The 23,011-nt window shown below is 47.3% G+C and overlaps 1 protein-coding gene across 5 annotated transcripts in view; it reads left to right on the top strand.

Annotated features, from left to right (window-relative positions):
- MAD1L1 (mitotic arrest deficient 1 like 1) overlaps window positions 1-23,011 on the top strand; it is a 1,517,492-nt gene that overhangs the window by 20,386 nt on the left and 1,474,095 nt on the right. For all 5 annotated transcript variants that reach the window (XM_063934609.1, XM_063934611.1, XM_063934608.1 and 2 more), the window contains exons 2-3: window positions 18,347-18,520; window positions 19,983-20,123. In XM_063934609.1, the coding sequence (XP_063790679.1) occupies window positions 18,368-18,520; window positions 19,983-20,123 (294 nt within the window). In that variant the 5' untranslated portion in view covers window positions 18,347-18,367. The remainder of the gene's footprint in view (window positions 1-18,346; window positions 18,521-19,982; window positions 20,124-23,011) is intronic.

Genomic DNA, 23,011 nt, shown 5'->3' with positions numbered 1-23,011 from the left:
ATACTTTCATGTCCCCATATATCCCTCTCATCAGGCGTACTTGAGATTCGCTGTACAGGACTGTCATTACCAGTTTCAGACGTTGCCGTTTGGGCTTTCCACGGCCCCGAGGGTTTTCACCAAGGTAATGGCGGAAATGATGGTGCTCTTGCGCAGGCAGGGAGTCACAATTATCCTGTACTTGGACGATCTCCTGATAAAAGCGAGATCGCGAGATCAGTTGCTGAAAAGCGTGTCACTCTCCCTGAGTGTGCTGCAGCAGCATGGCTGGATTCTAAATCTTCTAAAGTCGCAGTTGGTTCCAACGACTCTGCTATCTTTCTTGGGCATGGTTCTGGACACGGAACAAAAGAGGGTTTTTCTCCCAGTGGAAAAAGCCCAGGAACTCCAGAACATGGTCAGAGACCTGTTAAAACCGAAAAGAGTGTCAGTCCATCAATGCACTCGAGTTCTGGGGAAAATGGTGGCGTCCTACGAGGCCATCCCCTTCGGCAGGTTTCATGCGCAGACGTTTCAGTGGGACCTTCTGGACAAGTGGTCCGGGTCCCATCTTCAACTTCATCAAACAATAAGCCTGTCCCCCAGGGCCAGGGTGTCTCTCCTGTGGGTGGCTGCAGAGTGCTCACCTTCTAGAGGGTCGCAGGTTTGGCATTCAAGCCTGGGTTCTGGTGACCACGGACGCGAGCCTCCGAGGATGGGGAGCAGTCACACAAGGAAGAAATTTTCAGGGGACATGGTCAAGCCAGGAGGCTTGTCTACACATCAATGGTGGTCATTCCGAGTTGTTCGCTTTGTTGATGATTTTCGCTATATTGCGATTAGTCGCTTACTGCGCATGCGCAAGGTTCGCAGAGCGCATGCGGTTAGTTACTTTACACAAAAGTTAGGTATTTTACTCACGGCATAACGAGGATTTTTCATCGTTCTGGTGATCGTAGTGTGATTGACAGGAAGTGGGTGTTTCTGGGCGGAAACTGGCCGTTTTCTGGGCGTGTGTGAAAAAACGCTGGCGTTTCTGGGAAAAACGCGGGAATGTCTGAAGAAACGGGGGAGTGTCTGGGCGAACGCTGGGTGTGTTTGTGACGTCAAACCAGGAACGAAACTGACTGAACTGATCGCAATGGCTGGGTAAGTCTGGAGCTACTCAGAAACTGCTAAGAAAGTTCTATTCGCAATTCTGCGAATCTTTCGTTCGCAATTCTGCTAAGCTAAGATACACTCCCAGAGGGCGGCGGCTTAGGGTGTGCAATGCTGCTAAAAGCAGTTAGCGAGCGAACAACTCGGAATGAGGGCCAATGTACTGGAATTGAGGGCCATATACAACAGCCTTCGTCAAGCGGAGAATCTCCTTCGCGGCCTACCGGTTCTGATTCAATCAGACAACGTCACAGCCGTGGCTCATGTAAACCGCCAAGGCGGGACAGGGAGCAGAGTGGCAATGGCGGAAGCCACCAGGATTATTCGCTGGGCGGAAATTCACGTAAGCGCTCTGTCAGCTGTATTCATTCCGGGTGTGGACAACTGGGAAGCAGACTTCCTCAGCAGACACGATCTCCATCCAGGAGAGTGGGGACTTCATCAAGGAGTTTTTGCAGAGATAAGTCATTGGGGACTTCCTCAAATAGACATGATGGCGTCACGCCTCAACAAGAAGCTTCGGAGGTATTGCGCCAGGTCAAGGGACCCTCAGGCAGCAGCAGTGGACGCCCTGGTGACACCGTGGGTGTTTAAGTCGGTCTATGTGTTTCCTCCTCTGCCACTCTTCTCAAAGATATTGAATCATAAGACGAAAAAGAGTGCGGACAATACTCATTGTTCCAGATTGGCCTCGAAGGGCCTGGTATTCAGATCTTCAGGAAATGCTCACAGAAGATCCGTGGCCTCTTCCTCTCAGAGAGGACCTGTTGCAACAGGAGCCCTGCGTGTTCCACGACTTAACGCGGTTACGTTTGACGGCATGGCGGTTGAACACCGATTTCTAGCTGGGAAAGGCATTCCGGAAGAAGTCATCCCTACTCTGATAAAGGCTAGGAAGGAGGTGACTGCGAAACATTATCACCGTATCTGGAGAAAGTATGTATCTTGGTGTGAGACTAAGAATGCTCCTACGGAAGATTTCCATCTGGGCCGTTTTCTCCACTTTCTGCAGACAGGAGTGGATATGGGCCTTAATTTGGGCTCCATTAAAGTACAGAATTCAGCCTTATCGATTTTCTTTCAGAAGGAATTGGCTTCTCTCCCAGAAGTCCAGGCTTTTGTAAAGGGAGTGCTGCACATGCAGCCTCCTTTTGTGCCTCCTGTGGCACCATGGGACCTTAACGTGGTGTTACAGTTCCTGAAATCTCACTGGTTTGAGCCCCTTCGAACAGTGGAATTAAAGTTTCTCACTTGGAAGGTGGTCATGTTGTTGGCCTTGGCAAGGCGGGTGTCTGAATTGGCGGCTTTGTCTCACAAAAGCCCCTATCTGATTTTTCATGTGTATAGAGCGGAGTTGAGGACTCGTCCTCAATTTTTGCCTAAAGTGGTTTCTTCGTTTCATATGAACCAACCTATTGTGGTACCGGTGGCTACGAGTGACTTGGAGGATTCCAAGTCCCTGGATGTAGTCAGGGCCTTAAAAATGTATGTAGCCAGGACGGCTCGGGTTAGGAAAACAGATTCTCTGTTTATCCTGTATGCAGCCAACAAGGTTGGCGCTCCTGCTTCTAAGCAGACTATTGCTCGCTGGATATGTAACACGATTCAGCAGGCTCATTCTACGGCTGGATTGCCGTTACCAAATTCGGTGAAGGCCCACTCCACTAGGAAGGTGGGCTCTTCTTGGGCGGCTGCCCGAGGCGTCTCGGCATTACAGCTTTGCCGAGCGGCGACTTGGTCAGGTTCAAACACTTTTGCAAAATGTTACAAGTTTGATACCCTGGCTGATGAGGACCTCATGTTTGCTCAATCGGTGCTGCAGAGTCATCCGCACTCTCCCGCCCGGTCTGGAGCTTTGGTATAATCCCCATGGTCCTTACTGAGTCCCCAGCATCCTCTAGGACGTATGAGAAAATAAGATTTTAAACCTACCGGTAAATCTTTTTCTCCTAGTCCGTAGAGGATGTTGGGCGCCCGTCCCAGTGCGGACATATTTCTGCAAGACTTGTATATAGTTATTGCTTACATAAGGGTTATGTTACAGTTTTGATCAGTCTCGGACTGATGCTGTTTTGTTTCATACTGTTAACAGGTTAGTATATTCCATGTTATACGGTGTGGATGGTGTGGGCTGGTATGAATCTTGCCCTTAGATTAACAAAATCCTTTCCTTGTACTGTCCGTCTCCTCTGGGCACAGTTTCTCTAACTGAGGTCTGGAGGAGGGGCATAGAGGGAGGAGCCAGTGCACACCCATTCTAAAGTTCTTTTATAGTGCCCATGTCTCCTGCGGAGCCCGTCTATACCCCATGGTCCTTATGGAGTCCCCAGCATCCTCTACGGACTAGGAGAAAAAGATTTACCGGTAGGTTTAAAATCTTATTTTCTATTGGCTATGGCTTCAGCTTAGAAGAGTTTCAGATGTACGGGCATTTTTATGTCGCCCTCCTTTTCTGATTATTATTATTATTATTATTTTTTTTTTTATCCAGATGGAGCGGTTCTCAAAACCAAATCTGGGTATCTTCCTAGGGTGGTGTCTAAATTCCACCTTAACAAAGAAATTGTAGTCCCGGCTTTCCAGGGGCCGCACCTTTCTGCGGGAGATGCATCGCTGGACGTAGCCCATGCCTTAAGGATCTACGTGGATCGTACCAGTGCCATCAGAAAAACAGACACTCTCTTCATTCTCTACAGATTTCACAAGAGAGAGGATGGCCTACTGATAAGCAGACACTGGCGAGGTGGCTTCAGATGACTATTTCAGAAGCATATTCTCAAGCTGATCTCCCTGTTCCGGCTAATGTCTCTGCTCACTCTACTCATAAATTAGGTCCGTCCATGGGCAGCACAACGTGGTGCTTCAGCTGAACAGATATGTGAGGCAGCCACATGGTCTTCCATTAACACATTCATTAGACATTATGCCTTTGATACGTTTGCCTCTCAGGATGCAGAATTCGGGTGAAGGATTCTCCTGTCCAATCAGGAGCGTACCCACCACTAAATTGCTTTGGGACATCCCAATGTTATCCTGTGGATAACCTGTGGACCCTGCCAGAGAAATATTCGTTATGGTAGACTTACCGTTGATAACGCTATTTCTCCTAAGTCCACAGGAATCCCACCCTGACGCACCTGATTTAAAGATCCTTTCACTCATTAACCTCTTCCTTCTTGTACGGAAGGGTGTGCATGTCTGTTCTTCTCGTCTGATTAGGGCTCTCTATGATGTTCGTGTCCTTGAGTTTTGGAAAAACTGATTCGCCTGAGCCAGGAGGCGGGGACATATGGACTGGTCCGTTGCATGCTGGGAGGCCGAAAACTTTGACCGTTTGGTGCCAATCCGCTGTCGCTACTGCATATCCCAATGTTATCCTGTGGACTTAAGAGAAATAGCGTTATCGACGGTAAGTCTACCATAACGATTATTTTCGCCCATAAGAGAGGATGAAAATGAATGGTCGGAATCAGCAGGGAAACAGCCCGCAATAGAACAGTGAAGTATCAGATCCTCCGTGTCGGAGAGGATCCAACACTAATTGAATATATCCCTAAACCATTCACATCAGTCCCTACTCTACGTAAATTTACAGTGGGTGTGGCAGAGATTTCTGCCATGTGAAATGCCAACATTGCAATGTTTCCCAGCATCGCATGGCTCTGAATTTAATTTGCCCCCATAAACTTCTATTACGGAAGAAAGTAGCCGAAGGCCCTGGAGAGAATCTACATGAAAAGGAAAATTTGATATAAGAAAGCATTGTAATTTATTTATAAATGTTTTTCTTTTAATAAGGGAATATACTGCCCCTATTTGTGATTCTCTTGAGTTGTTCATAGATAATCCAGTGTTGTGACAGCTTTGGCAGAAAATGTTGATGCTAGTAGTTTTGTGTTCAGTTTAGCTGAAGCATTAAGCATATGACTGGACGTTCTAGTCTCCTACTGCAGGTATGTATTTTAAAAGAAATCCATCCTCAGAAATTGATGAAAACTACTGTAAAATACATTAGTATGTAATGTTCTCAGTAAAATTATTTCCAGAAAAATGTAAATAATTGAATGCATAAAACATTGACTTGTTAAATTCTTTTCCATACATTTTATTGCAGTGATTGACAGTCCCTTTGCCTGTTGAAGACAATAGTGCTGGGAATGCCAATCATGGGAATGCAGTAAGACGGGTGTGGTATGGAAGGTAGATAGTAACTAGGTCGACAGTGTCTAGGTTGACCACTATTTGTCGACAGGGTCTTTAGGTCGACATGGTCTAGATTGACAGGTCAAAAGGTCGACATCAGTTTTTTTTTTTTTTTTTTTTTAATTTGAATTTTTTGTTTTGGTGTAGTTTTCTTCGCAGAGTGACTGGGAACCCCAATTAGTACACCGTGTACCCTCGCATGGCGAGCGAACTTCGGGCAAGGTGCCTCGCTCCGCTACCGCTTCGCTCAGCACAGATTACCGTTCCAATCGTAGTCCACGTGGATCGTTAAGTATGAAAAGGTTCAAAAAAAGAAAAATCGTGAAAAACTCATGTTGACCTTTTGACCTGTCCACCTAAAAACTCTGTCGACCTAGTTACTGTCGACCAATAGTGGTCGACCTAGATAGTGTCAACCTAGAGACCGGATCCCCAGTAAGACAGTGGCTATGCGTGTACACAGATGGAACTTGTTTTCATAATGACATGGAAAAATATACTTATACACATGGGTATGTTTTCCTGGAATTCCGTCTTGATCAACCACCTGCCAAATTACCCACAGCCTCTTGCGTGTTTCAGCTAAAGAAATGGCATTTAGGTTTATTTTTGGGTGGTGGCTTCCACTAGCGTTTCTAGTAATGCTTAGTACATCAGTAAGGCATAAACAGTGGGCAAGAAATGCAGGTGACGTTTGGTTTTATTTTTCTCTAGTATCCATAAGGGATATTGGGGTATCTAGTACGATGGGGTATATACGGGGTCCAAAGGAGCCGGTGCACTTTAAATTTCTTCACTTGGTGTGCTGGCTCCTCCCCTCTATGCCCCCTCCCACAGGCAGTTTAGAAAAAAGTGCCCTCAGAAGAAGATGCACATCTCTGAGCTGCAGAGAGTTTCTTCAGTTTCTTTTTCATGTTCGTTATTTTCGGTATGCTGTTTGGGCAGCAGCATACCTGCACCGTGGGATTTGGATGAGGGGGGGGGGGGGAAGGGGTCACTGACCTTACGGGGTGCAGAGCCGCTTCCCCACTGAGAGGTTGTTGTTCAGCGGGGTACTGCGCTTTGGCTGTCTCAACAGCAGCATGCCGCACTCCCCTAACTGCCTGAAGGTGACATCTGTGGTGAGTACAAACTAGGGGGCCCTGCCAGGGGTGGTCCCCCGGTTCCCTGTGTGGCTGAACGCGGGTGCGGCGTACGGACCCTTCTGGGGGGGTCCCGCTAAGATGCCCCGTGTAGACTGGCTTACAATCGATTAGACTATCACTTGTTGTTTTGATTTTACACACAGCGTTTCCTGACTCCACAGCCACGCGTGGATATCTGGTACAGGGTGTAGCAAAGGGGGAGAGCCGCTAGTGTACACTATCTGGGTCCTCTACAGGACAGAATTTTAGTGTTTACTGTGATAAAGTTAGCTGACATCCTCACTGGGGCTGTACAGCTCGTGGTATGCTGGTGTCCTCTCTGTGTCCCCTCTCACATACAGTAGGGCAGGCTTGCAATATATTACTGTCTGTGTATATATGTATGTCATTGTGCTTACTGTGAAACATGGGTAAACACAAGCTGTGCAGTGTATGCCACACCAGATTCTCTCCATTATCATCTGATTCTGTTTCATGTGAGCAATGCAGCCAATCTTCACAAATCAGTGAGAGAGGGGGAGAGGTTCCAGAGCCCCACTGGCTACGGTCTCTTAAAACTATGATGTCTGATATGTCATCCCAGTTCACTGCTAATGTTCAGAAAACTCAGCTACTACAACAAGCTGTTACAGATTTAGCTGCTAGGGCAGATGTGGCTCAGCCCCCCTCCACTCATGCAGGACCACAAAAGCGTGGTTTACTTGCTCTACTATCTGACACAGATGAAGATATACAGGAGGATGGGGATTACTTGGATCCCGTTAGTGGAGATATTGATTCTGCTCAGGGTATTGATCCCCTAATTCTAGCTATACGGGACGGGTTAAAGCTCCCTCTAGAGGACACTTCGTCACAGCAGTCATTTTCTTTACACAAAACAAGCCTCATGTCACTTTCCCTGATTCTGCAGAGTTAGATGACCTATTCAAGTTGGCCTGGAAAAATCCAGACAAAAAATTCCAAGTGTCAAAAAAGTTTTTGCGTACTTTCCCATTTGCTCATGAAGGTAGGAAATTTTGGGAGGTACCCCCGGGGGTTGATGTATCAGTCTCTCGACTGTCCAAAAAGGCTCTGCTGCCTGCACCGGGCTCCTTTAGCGTAAAGGATCCTGGGAATAGGAAAATAGAAGCTACACTCAAATCTATTTACATGGCAGCAGGTATATCGGGTTGCTGGATGACCCATGCCATTCATTCATGGGCCACTCAATTTCAGGAGGGCCTCTCCGGGGCTATGCCCCTGGTCACTATGATGACCCTCCTAAAGCACATTCAGAATATTACATGCGTCCTCTGTGTTTCCCTCATGGAGATGGGGAACATTAATGCTAGGACCTCTCCAATGGCAGTGTCGGCGCGCAGGGCCTTGAGGTTGCGTCTGTGTATAGTGGACGCGGAATCCAAATGCAGTGTGGAATCCCTCCCCTTTTCAGGGGAATGGTTCTTTGGAGTTGACTTGGATACGTGGATTTCCAAAGTTATGGCTGGGAAATCCATATTTCTCATACGTCCTAGAGGATGCTGGGGACGCTTAAAGAACCATGGGGTATAAACGGGATCCGCATGAGACATGGGCACTTTAAGACTTTGAATAGGTGTGAACTGGCTCCTCCCTCTATGCCCCTCCTCCAGACTCCAGTTAGATTCTGTGCCCAGTGAGACTGGGTGCACACTGAGGAGCTCTCCTGAGTTTCTCTAAAAAAGACTTTGTTAGGTTTTTTATTTTCAGGGAAACCTGCTGGCAACAGGCTCCCTGCTTCGTGGGACTGAGGGGAGAGAAGCAGACTTACTTTTGTGAGTTTCAAGGCTCTGCTTCTTAGGCTACTGGACACCATTAGCTCCAGAGGGTCTGATCGCTAGGTACGCCTTGTTCCCGGAGCCACACCGTCACCCCCCTTGCAGAGCCAGAAGTCAGAAGACTTGTGAGTAGAAGATCAGAAGACTTCAGTGACGGCTTTGAGGTACTGCGCTGCGCGCCATGCTCCCACACACACACACAGCGGCACTACAGGGTGCAGGGGGGGTGCCCTTGGCAGCATAAAACCTCACAAATGGACTGGCAAAAGCGGTATAAAGTGCTTGGGCACTAAAACCAGACCCTTGCCAGTATAAATATATGGAAAATAGCGGGGCTGAAGCGTGCCATTTAGGGGGCGTGGCTTAGCCTTCACAGCTCTAAACAGCGCCATTTTCTCTTCACAGAGCTGCAGAGACGCTGGTTCTGACATCCTACACTGCTGTACAAGTAACAGGGTGCAAAACGGGGGGGGGGGAAAGGGGGGGGAGGCGGGGAGGAGAGAGAGAGGACAGTAATTTGGTGCGGTTTTCTTAATATTAAAAGTGCTAACAGGTCTGAGGCATTATATTAAATGTTTCAGAGCCAGGATAGGCGCTGGGTTGTGAGCTGGCAAAACTCCTTCCGTGTTTCTCGAACAGGCTTTGCTGTGGGTCTGTCCCCTATAGCCCCAATGTGGTTGTGGGTGTCTGTACGCGTGTGTCGACATGTCTGAGGCTGAGTGCTCTTCCTAGGAGAAGGCTGGAGTGGGGACAGAAAAGACTGTGGGAGTGACCTTGTCGGCATCGCCGACTGCTGATTGGGTAAATGTTTTAAGTGTTTTGAATGCAAATGTGGCTCGATTGAATAAGAGATTAGATAAATGTGAGTCTCGGAACCAGGCATGGAGAAAATGCATTGTCACAAGTCCAGACCCCCTCGGGGTCACAGAAGTGTTAATTTACCCATATAGCGGATACAGATACCGACACTGACTCTGATTCCAGTGTCGACTATAGTGATGCCAGGTTGAATCCTAAACTGGCTAAGAGCATTCAGTACATGATTGTGGCAATAAAAGGCGTATTACATATCACGGAAGACCCTGCTGTTCCTGAGACAAGGGTCTGTATGTATAAAGGAAAGAAACCTGAGGTAACGTTTCCTCCCTCTAATGAACTGAACACTTTTTGAAAAGGCTTGGGAAAATCCTGACAAAAAGTTACAGATTCCCATGAGTATTCCGGTGGCATATCCGTTTCCCTCTGGGGACAGGGAAAAGTGGGAGTCAATTCCCACTGTGGACAAGGCTCTATAGCGTCTGTCCAAAAAGGTGGCGCTTCCGTCTCCTGACACGGCAGCCCTAAAGGATCCTGCGGATCGTAAGCAGGAAAATACACTGAAATCCATTTGTCACTACGGGTACGCTGCTCAGACCTGACGTTGCATCGGCATGGGTGAGTAGCGCTATTGAGAAGTGGACAGATAACTTGTCATCTGATATAGATTCCCTAGATAGGGATAGCATTCTTTTGACACTGGGTTATATTAAGGACGCTGCAGCCTACCTAAAGGAAGCTGTGAGGGATATTGGCCTTTTGGGATCAAGGGCCAATGCCATGGCAGTCTCGGCTAGGAGGGCATTGTGGATTCATCAATGGAATGCTGATGCTGACTCTAAGAAGGCTATGGAGTCTCTGCCGTATAAAGGTGGTGTCTTGTTTGGTGACGGCCTCGCTGACCTGGTATCTACGGCTACCGCGGGTAAGTCATCATTTCTACCTTATGTCCCTGCACAACAAAAGAAAACGCCCCACTATCAGATGCAGTCCTTACGGCCCAATAAATACAAAAAAGGACGAGGGTCTTCCTTCCTTGCTACTAGAGGAAGGGGAAAAAGGTAACCGGCTGTGGCAGGTTCCCAAGAGCAGAAGTCCTCCCCGGCTTCTGCCAAATCCACCGCATGACGCTGGGGTTCCTCTGCAGGAGTCCGCACCGGGGGGAGGGGGGGCACGTCTCCAACTCTTCAGTCAGGTCTGGGTTCGCTTGGCCCTGAATCCTTGGGTATTAGGAATAGTAGCCCAAGGGTACAAATTGGAGTTTCAAGACGTGCCCCCTCATCGATTTTTCAAACCGGCCTTGCCAGCTTCTCTTCCCGAAAAGGAGGTAGTATGCGCTGCAATACAAAAGCTGTGTCAAAATCAAGTCATTGTCACGGTACCCTCGTCACAGCAGGGAGAAGGCTTTTATTCAAGCCTGTTCGTGGTTCCGAAGCCGGATGGCTCGGTCAGACCAATTCTGAACCTAAAATCCCTCAATTTCTATCTGAAAAGATTCAAATTCAAGATGGAATCTCTCCGAGCAGTGATCTCCAGTCTAGAGGAGGGGGATTTTATAGTGTCTGTCGACATAAAGGATGCCTACTTACACGTCCCTATATGTCCTCCACATCAGGCTTACCTGAGGTTTGCTGTTCAGGATTGTCATTACCAATTTCAGACGTTGCATTTTGGTCTGTCCATGGCTCAGAGGATTTTCACCAAAGTAATGGCGGAAATGATGATGCTCCTGCGCAAGCAAGGAATCACAATTATCCCGTACTTGGATGATCTCCTGATAAAGGCGAGATCCAAGGAGCAATTACTGAAAAACGTTATGCTCTCCCTGACAATTCTGCAACAACATGGTTGGCTCCTAAACTTGCCAAAATCACAGTTGGTTCCGACAACACGGCTGTCATTCTTGGGTATGATTCTGGACACAGAATTACAGAGAGTCTTTCTTCCAGTGGAAAAGGCTCTGGAAATCCAGAGCATGGTAAAACAGATTCTGAAACCGGCAAGAGTGTTGATTCATCAATGCACTTGGTTGCTGGGGAAGATGGTGGCGGCCTACAAAGCCATTCAGTCTGGCAGGTTCCATGCCAGGGTGTTTCAGTGGGACCTGTTGGACAAGTGGTCCGGGTCTCACCTGCACATGCACCGGAAAATAATCATATCTTCCAGGACCAGAATTTCTCTCCTGTGGTGGCTGCACAGTTCTCCCCTCCTAGAGGGGGACGCAGGTTCGGGATCCAGGATTGGATCCTGGTGATCACGGATGCAAGTCTCCGAGGCTGGGGAGCAGTCACACAGGGGGACAATTTCCAGGGAAAATGGTCAAGCCAGGAAGCTTGTCTTGCGCATAAACATTCTGGAATTAAGGGCCATTTACAACGGCCTTCTGCAAGCGGAACATCATCTTCGCGGTCTGCCCGTCTTGATTCAGTCGGACAACATAACTGCAGTGGCGTACATAAACCGCCAGGGCGGAACAAAGAGCAGAGCGGCAATGGCGGAGGCCACAAAAGTTCTTCGCTGGGCGGAAAGACATGCAAGCGTTCTGTCAGCAGTCTTCATTCCAGGCGTGGACAACTGGGAAGCAGACTTGTTAAGCAGACACGATCTCCATCCAGGAGAGTGGGGTCTTCATCAAGAGGTCTTTGCAGAAGTGACAAGTCGTTGGGGAATTCCTCAAATAGCCATGATGGCGTCTCGCCTCAACAAGAAACTTCAGAGATATTGTTCCAGGTCGAGGGACCCTCATGCAATAGCGGTGGACGCCCTAGTGACACCATGGGTGTTTCAGTCGGTCTATGTGTTCCCTCCACTTCCACTCATTCCAAAGGTGATAAAGATCATAAGAAGAACAAGGGTTCAGGCGATACTCATTGTTCCAGACTGGCCAAGGAGGGCCTGGTATCCGGATTTTCAGGAATTACTCATAGGAGATCCCTGGCCTCATCCTCTGCGAGAGGACCTGTTACAGCAAGGACCGTGCGTGTATCAAGACTTGCCGCAGCTGCGTTTGATGGCATGGCTGTTGAACGCCAAATCCTAGCCCGAAAGGGTATTCCCAGTGAAGTCATTCCCACACTACTACAGGCTAGAAAAGAAGTAACGGCGAGGCATTATCACCGTATTTGGAGAAAATATGTGTCTTGGTGTGAATCCAAGAAGGCTCCTACGGAAGAAATTCAGCTGGGTCGTTTTCTCCATATTTTTTGGCAAGCAGGTGTGGATGCGGGCCTAAAGTTAGGCTCCATTTAAAGTACAAATTTCGGCCTTGTCAATTTTCTTTCAGAAAGAATTGGCCTCCCTTCCAGAAGTTCAGACCTTCATGAAAGGAGTGCTGCACATCCAACCTCCCTTTGTGCCCCCAGTGGCACCATAGGATCTTAACATGGTGTTGCAGTTCCTGCAATCTCATTGGTTTGAACCTTTACGTAAGGTTGAGCGCAAATTCCTCACTTGGAAAGTGGTCATGCTGTTGGCCTTGGCATCCGCAAGGCGGGTATCTGAATTAGCGGCTTAGTCTCACAAGAGCCCCTATTTGATATTCCATGTAGATAGAGCTGAGTTGAGAACTCGTCGGCAATTTCTACCAAAAGTGGTTTCATCGTTTCACATGAAACAACCTATTGTGGTGCCAGTGGCTACTGAAGCCTTGGCGCAATCGAAGTCTCCCGATGTGGTCGGAGCTTTGAAAATTTATGTCGCCAGAACGGCTCAGATTAGGAAAACGGAGGCTCTGTTTGTCCTGTATGCTTCCAACAAAATTGGGGCTCCTGCTTCCAAGCAGACTATTGCACGCTGGATCTGTAATACGATTCAGCATGCTCATTCTACGGCGGGATTGCCGTTGCCGAAATCAGTGAAGGCCCATTCTACGAGAAAGGTGGGCTCATCTTGGGCGGCTGCCCGAGGGGTCTCGGCGTTACAGCTTTGGCGAGCGGATACTTGGTCGGGTTCAAACACTTTTGCTAAGTTCTACAAGTTTGATACCCTGGCTAAGGAGGACCTCGTGTTTGGTCAATCGGTGCTGCAGAGTCATTCGCACTCTCCCGCCCGTTCTGGAGCTTTGGTATAAACCCCATGGTTCTTGAAGCGTCCCCAGCATCCTCTAGGACGTATGAGAAAATAGAAAATAGGATTTTAATACCTACCGGTAAATCCTTTTCTCTTAGTCCTTAGAGGATGCTTGGCGCCCGTCCCAGTGCGGACTGTATCTGCAGTACTTGTTTAATAGTTATTGCTTGTGTTACACAAAGGTTGTGCTTTGGTTATGGTCAGCCTGTTGCTGATTTTGTTCATGCCGTTGACTGGATTTCTGTTAAATGCCAGGTTGTACGGCGTGTTTTGTGGTGTGAGCTGGTATGTATCTCATCCTTAGTTTAACAATATATCCTTTTCCTCGAAATGTCCGTCTCCCTGGGCACAGTTCCTGTGTCTGGAGGAGGGGCATAGAGGGAGGAGCCAGTTCACACCCTTTCAAAGTCTTAAAGTGCCCTTGTCTCCTGCGGATCCCGTCTATACCCCATAGTTCTTGAAGCGTCCCCAGCATTCTCTACGGACTAAGAGAAAAAGATTTACCGGTAGGTATTAAAATCCTATTTTATTTTCCCCTCTGGGGCCCCGCCGGCGAGACACTCCTACCTGGGGCCATCTGTACAGTCCTTTCGGTCTCACAGATTTTGATCTAAGGCCAGAGGTGCCTCCAATACGACTAGAAGCACCAGAGGTAAGTCAAGAAAACCTGCAAGTACCAGCTCTCAGGAAATGACCACCAGTTCTGCTTCACCTAAGGCTTCAGCTTGACGGTGCCCACCCACCCCGAGGGGATCTCGAGGTTTTGAGCTCGACTGCGTCACTTCACCCGCTGCTGGGAGGCTACCTGCCAGGATACTTGAGTCAGAGATCTCGTTTCTCAAGGCTACAAGCTGGAGTTCGACAGTGCTCCTCCCCAAAGATTTTTCAAATAAAGCTTACCAGCTTTGGAAGATATGCAGGTTACGTTGCAACAGGCCATCCTAAAGATGGTCCAGTCCCACGTCATTGTTCCAGTACCAATACCACAACGAGACAAGGGTTATTAATCCAACCTGTTTGTGGTACCGAAACCGGACGCTTCAGTAAGGCCCATTTTGAATCTAAAGTCCTTGAATCCTTACCTGAAGGTGTTAAAGTTCAAAATGGAATCCTTGGAAGCAGTGGTTGCGGGCCTGGAAGATCAGGAATTCATGGTTTCCTTGGATATCAAGGACGCCTACCTCCATATTCCGGTTTGGCCACCTCATCAGGCGTACCTGAGGTTTGCCCTTCTGGACAATCGCTACCAATTCCAGGCACTGCCCTTCGGCCTATCCACAGCTCCGAGGGTGTTCACAAAGGTGATGGCAGAGCTGATGTTACAGCTCCGGGTCCAGGAAGTCAATATTGTCCCTAACCTGGACGATCTTTTGATCAACGGAAGATCCAGGGAGCTTTTGTTGCTCCATATCGACCGCACTATCCAACTTCGGTCACGTCATGGGTGGATCCTCAACTTACAGAAGTCCCACCTAGAGCCGACTCAGCGGCTCCTGTTCCTGGGGATGTTGCAGGATACTGTGGCGCAGAAGGTGTTTCTACCAGAGAACAAGGCGAGAACACTTCAGGAGATGATCCGCATGGTGCTCCGACCTAACTCGAGTGTCCATCCATCTTTGCATAAGATTGTTGGGAAAGATGGATATTGGAGGTTCCATGCCAGGACTTTTCAGCTGGATCTCCTGAGCAAATGGTCCGTATCACATCTTCAGATACGGCTGTCGCCTCAAGCCAGGATTTCCCGCCTATGGTGGCTGCAATCCTTCAATCTCCTGTAAGGCCGGAGTTTCGAGATCCAGGATTGGATCCTCCTCACAACGGATGCAGGTCTGAAAGGATGGGGAGCTGTCACCCAAGGAGCACAGTTCCAGGGCAGGTGGTCAGCCCACGAAGCCCTCCTTCCGATCAACATTCTGGAACTTTGGGCAATTTACTATGCTCTGCTTCAGGCCTCTCCTCTGCTCAAGGATCACGCGATCCAAGTACAGTCAGACAACGCCACAGCAGTGGCGTACATCAATCGACAAGGAGGAACAAAAAGCAGAGCCTGCATGCGACAGGTGTCAGAAGTACTCCTCTTGGCGGGAAAGAAATGCAAGAGCAATGTCTGCAATCTTCATTTCCGGGTGTGGACAACTGGGAAGCGGATTTCCTGAGTCGTCACAATCTCCACCCGGGGGAGTGGGGACTCCACCAGCAGGTGTTCCAACAGAACGTTCACCGGTGGGGCTGCCCACAGATAGACATGATGGCTTCTCGTCTCAACAAGAAGCTTCATTGGTATTGCTCACAAACCAGGGACCCTCAGGCGAGGGCAGTAGATGTACTGACGTCTCCTTGGCCTTACCGGCTGGTCTACCTGTTGCCTCCGATTTCCATTGCACCCAAGGGTGCTCGAGCGCATCAGACAGGGAGTCCAGGCAATTCTGATTGCCCCGGATCGGCCTCGGAGGGCTTGGTACGTGGATCTTCTGGACATGTCCATCGAAGACCCTTGGACTCTACCTCTCAGAAGAGATCTCCTTCAACAAGGACCATTCGTGTACCCGGACTTACGGCGACTTCGTTTGACGGCATGGAGGTTGAGGGGAACATCCTAGCTCACAAGGGCATTTCCAAAAAAGTTATTGCTACCATGGTTCAGGCCAGGAAACCTGTGACGTCAAAACACTATCATCATATCTGGAGAGGATATGTCTCTTGGTGCGAGGAACGCATGTGTCCGCCTGCGGAGTTCCACTTCTTACGTTTCCTGCAGGTTGGTGTGGATAAATTCTTACGTCTGGGTTCCATTAAGGTCCAGATTTCTGCTCTCTCCGTTTTCTTCCAGAAGAAATTGGCAGTGTTGCCAGAAATTCAGACCTTCTTGCAGGGGGTACGCCACATACAACCTCCTTTTGTGCTGCCTACGACACCCTGGGATTTCATTGTAGTGTTGAAATTTCTACAGTCCTCCTGGTTTGAACCTCTGCTGATTGTAGAGGACAAGAACCTCACGTGGAAGACGGGGATGTTACTGGCCCTGGCTTCTGCTCGTCGTGTCTCAGAATTGGGGGCATTATTGCGTAAAAGCCCATACTTTTTTTTTTTTTTTACGAGGACAGAGCGGAGCTCCGACTAGACAGCAGTTCCTGACTAACGTTGTCTCCGCGTTTCACCTGAATCAACCTATTGTGGTTCCATCCAGTTCTGATACTTCTGCTCCTCCGGAGGCATTGGATGCTGTGTGCGTGCCTTGAAAATCTATGTCAAACGAATAGCTCGGATCAGAAAGACTGATTCCTTGTTTGTGCTCTATGATGCACAGAAAAAAGGTTGTCCTGCTTCAAAGCAGTCCGTTGCTCGTTGGATTATGCTTACTATCCAACAGGCCTATGTGTCTGCAGCCTTACCTGTTCCTAAGTCTCTGAAGGCTCACTCTACAAGATCAGTGGGCTCTTCGTGGAGTCTCTGCCTTGCAACTGTGCCGAGCTGCTACCTGGTCGGGGAAGAACACCTTTTGTGAAGTTCTACAAATTTGATACTCTGGCCAAAGAGGATACTCTGTTTGGGCAGGCGGTGCTGCAGCAGTCTCCTGTTCCCGCCCGTCCTGGAAGCTTTGGGACGTCCCCATCCAATTAGAGTCCCCAATATCCCTTATGGATGCTAAAAAAAAATAGGATTTTAATTACCTACTGGTAAATTATTTTCTCGTAGTCAATAAGGGATATTGGGCGCCCGCCTCAGTGCTTAGACTTTTCTGCAGGTTCTCTTTTATGTGGTTACCTTTTCAGCTGTTGTTGTTTCCAGCCGTTGCTGGTCGTTGTATTTTAGTGGTGTGCTGATTTATAAATCTCACCACTCTTTGTTGTCATCTTTCCTTATCTCATACAGCGGGGGATTAAGTCCGTCTGCCCATTCTCAGTTAATCTTATTAAAGGCCAAGATAAACATGGACCCATCTGTATTTCATTTCTCCTCCGGGCACTGTTTACCTATAACTGCCTGTGGGGTTGGGGTCATAGACAGGAGGAGCCAGCACACCCAGTGAAGAAATTTTAAAGTGCATCGGCTCCTTTGGACCCCGTATATACCCCATCTTACTAGATTCCCCAATATCCCTTATGGACAACGAGATAAGGATTTACCGGTAGGTAATTTAAAATCCTATTTTTAACTTGGGTTATTTTAAATCCTAACCCTAAACTCATTGATCAAGGAGGATACCCTAACTGCAAAGGGAAACCAGCACCCATGACCTCAGAGCAGTGAGAATTAGATTGATGTGGGTCAGATGGGCCAGTAGGGCAGTTGAGTGTTGCCAGGGTTATGGCATATTAGTAACATAAATTTAGGATTAAAATAGAACACCTGATTTTGTGATATTGTTTGTGTCTACCATAATTCTGTTGCAATAGTGGCTTACCCCTTGTGGTTTTATTTCATGTGCTAGAGCTAGAAAATTTAATCATGGAACTGGGATTTTTATTCCAGGTCAACAAAATCGGATATTCAAGGCGGCGGGAATAGGGTGTAACATAAGGAAAGTTTAATTTTGTGTGCTAAGAAGGGAGGGAGATTCAGTTGCAAAGTTCTGTCTGTGCAATTTACGTACATTGGAAAACCTGGCCTGTTTTTGCTTGTACCTTTTATGGTGCGAGTAAATACAAACGAGGGTTTCCTGCTGGACAACCTGCATTATATTAGTGCACAAAGCTACTGACGGAATATTTTCCTAAATTTTGCATTGCCTATCAGCTTCTCGGCAAAGGTGCTAATTAAAAACAGTATTTCAGGAATGAATTGAACACTTGGGGGTAAATTTACTAAAGGTCAATTTTTTTTATTTTTTTTTATTAGGGTTTAAAAAATTTTTTTTCTAAATAATTAGTGAAAATCGATTGTGTTTCCAGGGCTAAAACACACATGTAAAAAAAATAAATAAATAAAAATAATCTATTAGTACATTTGTGTTATAGCCCCAGAAACTGAACATCGATTTTAGATTTATTTTTACAGATACAAAAATTAACTAACTAAAATTGATGAAATCGACCTTTTGTAAATCTACCCATAGAAGCTCATAAGTACAAATAAATTGTGGTCAAATCTGCAAAGTAGATGTACCAGTTCTGTTTTGTCACTTGTGCCATATGTAATCAGGTTTTATAGTCCTTCTTTCTTTCTCTGATCATTTTGCAGAGGCCTTAAATCCCAGCCAAGATGGATGAAATTGAGGACAACACCACAGTCCTCTCCACTCTCCGATCATTCAATAAGTTTCTTTCTCAGCCGTTTGGAGGGACTCCCCCCAGTGCTAACACTTCCAACACAAGCGGTGCTTCCTTACAGATGCAGTTCCAACACAGGCTGCTGGTAAAGACTGAAACCGTTACTGTGTCTTACTTATTCACAAACATTAAGAAACGTTTTCTTTTTTTGGTCTTGCTGAGCTAAATGTCGAAAAGGAGCCGATTTCTACATACGGTGTAATTGACAGAATTTTATGAGCGTGCTCTTTTGTCAGGATAAATAGTGTATAGCTTGTCTGCTTTTAGGGGTGAATTCATTTGGCCTAGGTAATTTACAGCAGGTTATTGATCCCCCGGGGCTATTCAATTAGCCCTGAAGTGAGCCAGCCGGCAGCACGTTTCAGGTTTTTTTTTATGCGGCTGAACAGAAATGAACCCCCCCTGATGGGGTTAATGGTCGCAGCGACCCTGGTAGCCCTTGAATACATGCGTTTACTAGGTCACCGTTATCACCCACAGTAATAACCGCGGTAATTAAAACCCCCACACCTCTGCTTCGTCGTACTGTCCATATGCTCACCATAATTTAGCTTTTAATAGAAGATCTTTTTTTTTCTTTTTACGTAACCAGTAGCCATTCTCTTAAAGAATGAGCGGGAAATGTAATCCAGAGCTTACCTGTGTCCTCAAAGAGTGATGTGTGCATTGAATCACAAAGCCGTTTGTTGTACAGTTTTTTTTTTTTCCTTCCTCCTTTTTTTTCTTTTTTTATAAAATGCTCTCTCCTCTTCCCTTAATTTGTCATTCCATCATTTCCTCCCTCTGTAATGCGAACATGGGAAAGCGACTACCCTGTTTATTATATTTAGAATGGAAACCTCAGTGAAAGGTAAAATGTTGATTTTATTGGCAAGCATTAAATAGCCCGTCACCTTTAGAGGCAGCTATTCAGTTCACACGATACCAATGTTGTTTTGGCCTCAGTGATGTCACTGGTTCCCAGGATGCATTTCCATGCTCCAGCTCCCAACAGTCACATTTTATAGTGTGTATAGAACAAACATGCTATCACCTTTTAAATAACTAAGTGATGGGCAATCTCAGACTTAAGGGTTTGAGTTTGTCTTGCAATCTTCTAGTCGATTGTTCTGTTTCCTTTTGTCAGCGATGCCATAAGGCCCATATACACGGTGAAATTCGGGCTAAGGTCGTTTCTCACTGCGACAGGGGCTAGGTCATCATCGCAAGCATATAATGAGTGTGCTTGCGATACGGACTATGTGCGATTTTGGCCAAGTGTCATTTTTGACTATCTCTTCTATAGAGATAGTCAAAATTGACTTGCTTGCACAATCTATCTAGGCTTGCGGTTCCGACCGCGCATCGAATCGGGATCGCAAGGTGACTTTAACCTTGCGATCTGCACTAACTTTTCTTACGATTTTGACTATATAGTCAAAATCGCAAGAAAATATCTCACCGTGTGTATACACCAATAGATTATTTCCAAAATATTGTGTATGTACGTACGTATAAATGTGTGTGTGTGTGTGTGTAAAATATAATTTCTGCTTCCCTCATTATAGCAGGAAGACCAAGCTGCACAGATCCGTTCGAAGTCTCACCTAATTCAGGTGGAGCGAGAAAAGATTCAGATGGAACTGAGCCACAAGCGGGCTCGTATCGAGCTTGAGAAAGAAGCCAGCACTAATGCCACTAATTATGAGGTTGGACAGCTGCTGAGAAATGCCTTCTATATATTTGTTAGTGTCATTGCCCACACCTTGGATGAGCTGCATACCACTGCAATGCAGGGATGTCACTGTCTAGAAGAAGGTGGATCAGGGTGGGGAATGTGTTCCAGAGCTTTTCTGACCGTGAAATATCTTGTTTTTTTAATTTATTTGTTTTGTCTGTAGTATGAACTATTTTTTTTTTTAATGATATTTCTCTGACGTCCTAGTGGATGCTGGGACTCCGTAAGGACCATGGGGGATATAGCGGCTCCGCAGGAGACAGGGCACAAAATAAAAGCTTAAGGATCAGGTGGTGTGCACTGGCTCCTCCCCCTATGACCCTCCTCCAAGCCTCAGTTAGATTTTTGTGCCCGGCCGAGAAGGGTGCAATCTAGGTGGCTCTCCTGAGCTGCTTAGAATAAAAGTTTAGTTAGGTTTTTTTATTTTCAGTGAGTCCTGCTGGCAACAGGCTCACTGCATCGTGGGACTAAGGGGAGAAGAAACGGACTCACCTGAGTGCAGAGTGGATCGGGTTTCTTAGGCTACTGGACACTAGCTCCAGAGGGACGATCACAGGTTCAGCCTGGATGGGTCACCGGAGCCGCGCCGCCGTCCCCCTTACAGAGCCAGAAGAGACGAAGAGGTCCGGTGAAATCGGCGGCAGAAGACATCCTGTCTTCAGACTAAGGTAGCGCACAGCACCGCAGCTGTGCGCCATTGCTCTCAGCACACTTCACACTCCGGTCACTGAGGGTGCAGGGCGCTGGGGGGGGAGCGCCCTGAGACGCAATATAACAGAATACCTTAGGTGGCAAAACAGAATACATCACATATAGCTCCTGGGCTATATGGATGTATTTTAATCCCCTGCCATTTTACACAAAAAAGCGGGAGATAAGGACGTCGTGAAGGGGCGGAGCCTATCTCCTCAGCACACAAGCGCCATTTTCCCTCACAGCTCCGCTGGAAGGACGGCTCCCTGACTCTCCCCTGCAGTCTTGCTTCAGAATCAGGGTAAAAAAGAGAAGGGGGGGCATTGTTGGCAGCAAATAACAATAATTAACAGCAGCTATAAGGGAATAACACTTATATAAGGTTATCCCTGTGTATATATATATATATATATATATATATATATATATATATATATATATATATATAGCGCTGGGTGTGTGCTGGCAGACTCTCCCTCTGTCTCTCCAAAGGGCTAAGTGGGGTCCTGTCCTCTATCAGAGCATTCCCGGTGTGTGTGTGCTGTGTGTCGGTACGCGTGTGTCGACATGTATGAGGAGGAAAATTATGTGGAGGCGGAGCAGTTGCCTGCGTTGGTGATGTCACCCCCTAGGGAGTCGACACCTGACTGGATGATTGTATTTAAACAATTAAGTGATAATGTCAGCAATTTGCAAAAAACTGTTGACATGAGACAGCCGGCAAATCAGTTAGTGCCTGTCCAGGCGTCTCAGACACCGTCAGGGGCGCTAAAACGCCCGTTACCTCAGTGGGTCGACACAGACCCTGACACAGATACTGAGTCTAGTGTCGACGGTGACGAGACAAACGTAATGTCCAGCAGGGCCACACGTTACATGATCACGGCAATGAAAGAGGCATTGAACCTTTCTGACACTACAAGTACCACAAAGAAGGGTATTATGTGGGGTGAGAAAAAACTACCAATATTTTTTCCTGAGTCAGAGGAAATAAATGAGGTGTGTGAAAAAGCGTGGGTTTCTCCCGATAAAAAACAGCTAATTTCTAAAAAATTATTAGCATTATATCCTTTCCCGCCAGAGGTTAGGGTGCGTTGGGAAACACCCCCTAGGGTAGATAAGGCGCTCACACGTTTATCTAAACAAGTAGCGTTACCGTCTCCTGATACGGCTACCCTCAAAGAACCAGCTGATAGAAGGCTGGAAAATATCCTAAAAAGTATATACACACATACTGGTGTTATACTGCGACCAGCAATCGCCTCAGCCTGGATGTGCAGTGCTGGAGTCGCATGGTCGGATTCCCTGACTGAGAATATTGATACCCTGGATAGGGACAATATTTTGTTAACTATAGAACATTTAAAGGATGCATTATTATATATGCGTGATGCACAGAGGGATATTTGCACCCTGGCATCAAGAGTAAGTGCTATGTCCATCTCTGCCAGAAGAGCGTTGTGGACGCGACAGTGGTCAGGGGATGCGGATTCCAAACGGCACATGGAAGTATTGCCGTATAAAGGGGAGGAGTTATTTGGGGCTGGTCTATCGGACCTGGTGGCCACGGCAACGGCTGGAAAATCCACCTTTTTACCCCAGGTCACTCCACATCAGCAGAAAAAGACACCGTCTTTTCAATCTCAGTCCTTTCGTTCCCATAAGTACAAGCGAGCAAAAGGCCACTCCTTTCTGCCCCGGGGCAGAGGAAGAGAAAAAAGACTGCACCATGCAGCCGCTTCCCAAGAGCAGAAGCCCTCCCCTGCTTCTGCCAAGTCTTCAGCATGACGCTGGGGCTTTACAAGCAGACTCAGATATGGTGGGGGCCCGTCTCAAAAATTTCAACGCGCAGTGGGCTCACTCGCAAGTGGATCCCTGGATTCTACAGGTAGTATCGCAGGGGTACAAACTGGAATTCGAGGCGTTTCCCCCTCATCGTTTCCTGAAGTCTGCTTTACCAAAGCCTCCCTCCGACAGGGAGGCAGTTCTAGAAGCCATTCACAAGCTGTATTCCCAGCAGGTGATAATCAAGGTACCCCTCCTGCAACAAGGAAAGGGGTATTATTCCACGCTGTTTGTGGTACCGAAGCCGGACGGCTCGGTGAGACCAATTTTAAATCTGAAATCCTTGAACACTTACATAAAAAGGTTCAAATTCAAGATGGA

This window comes from Pseudophryne corroboree, chromosome 7, assembly GCF_028390025.1.
Source record: "Pseudophryne corroboree isolate aPseCor3 chromosome 7, aPseCor3.hap2, whole genome shotgun sequence".
NCBI classification, from domain to species: domain Eukaryota; kingdom Metazoa; phylum Chordata; class Amphibia; order Anura; family Myobatrachidae; genus Pseudophryne; species Pseudophryne corroboree.
This window is presented reverse-complemented; position numbering and strand designations above follow the sequence as displayed.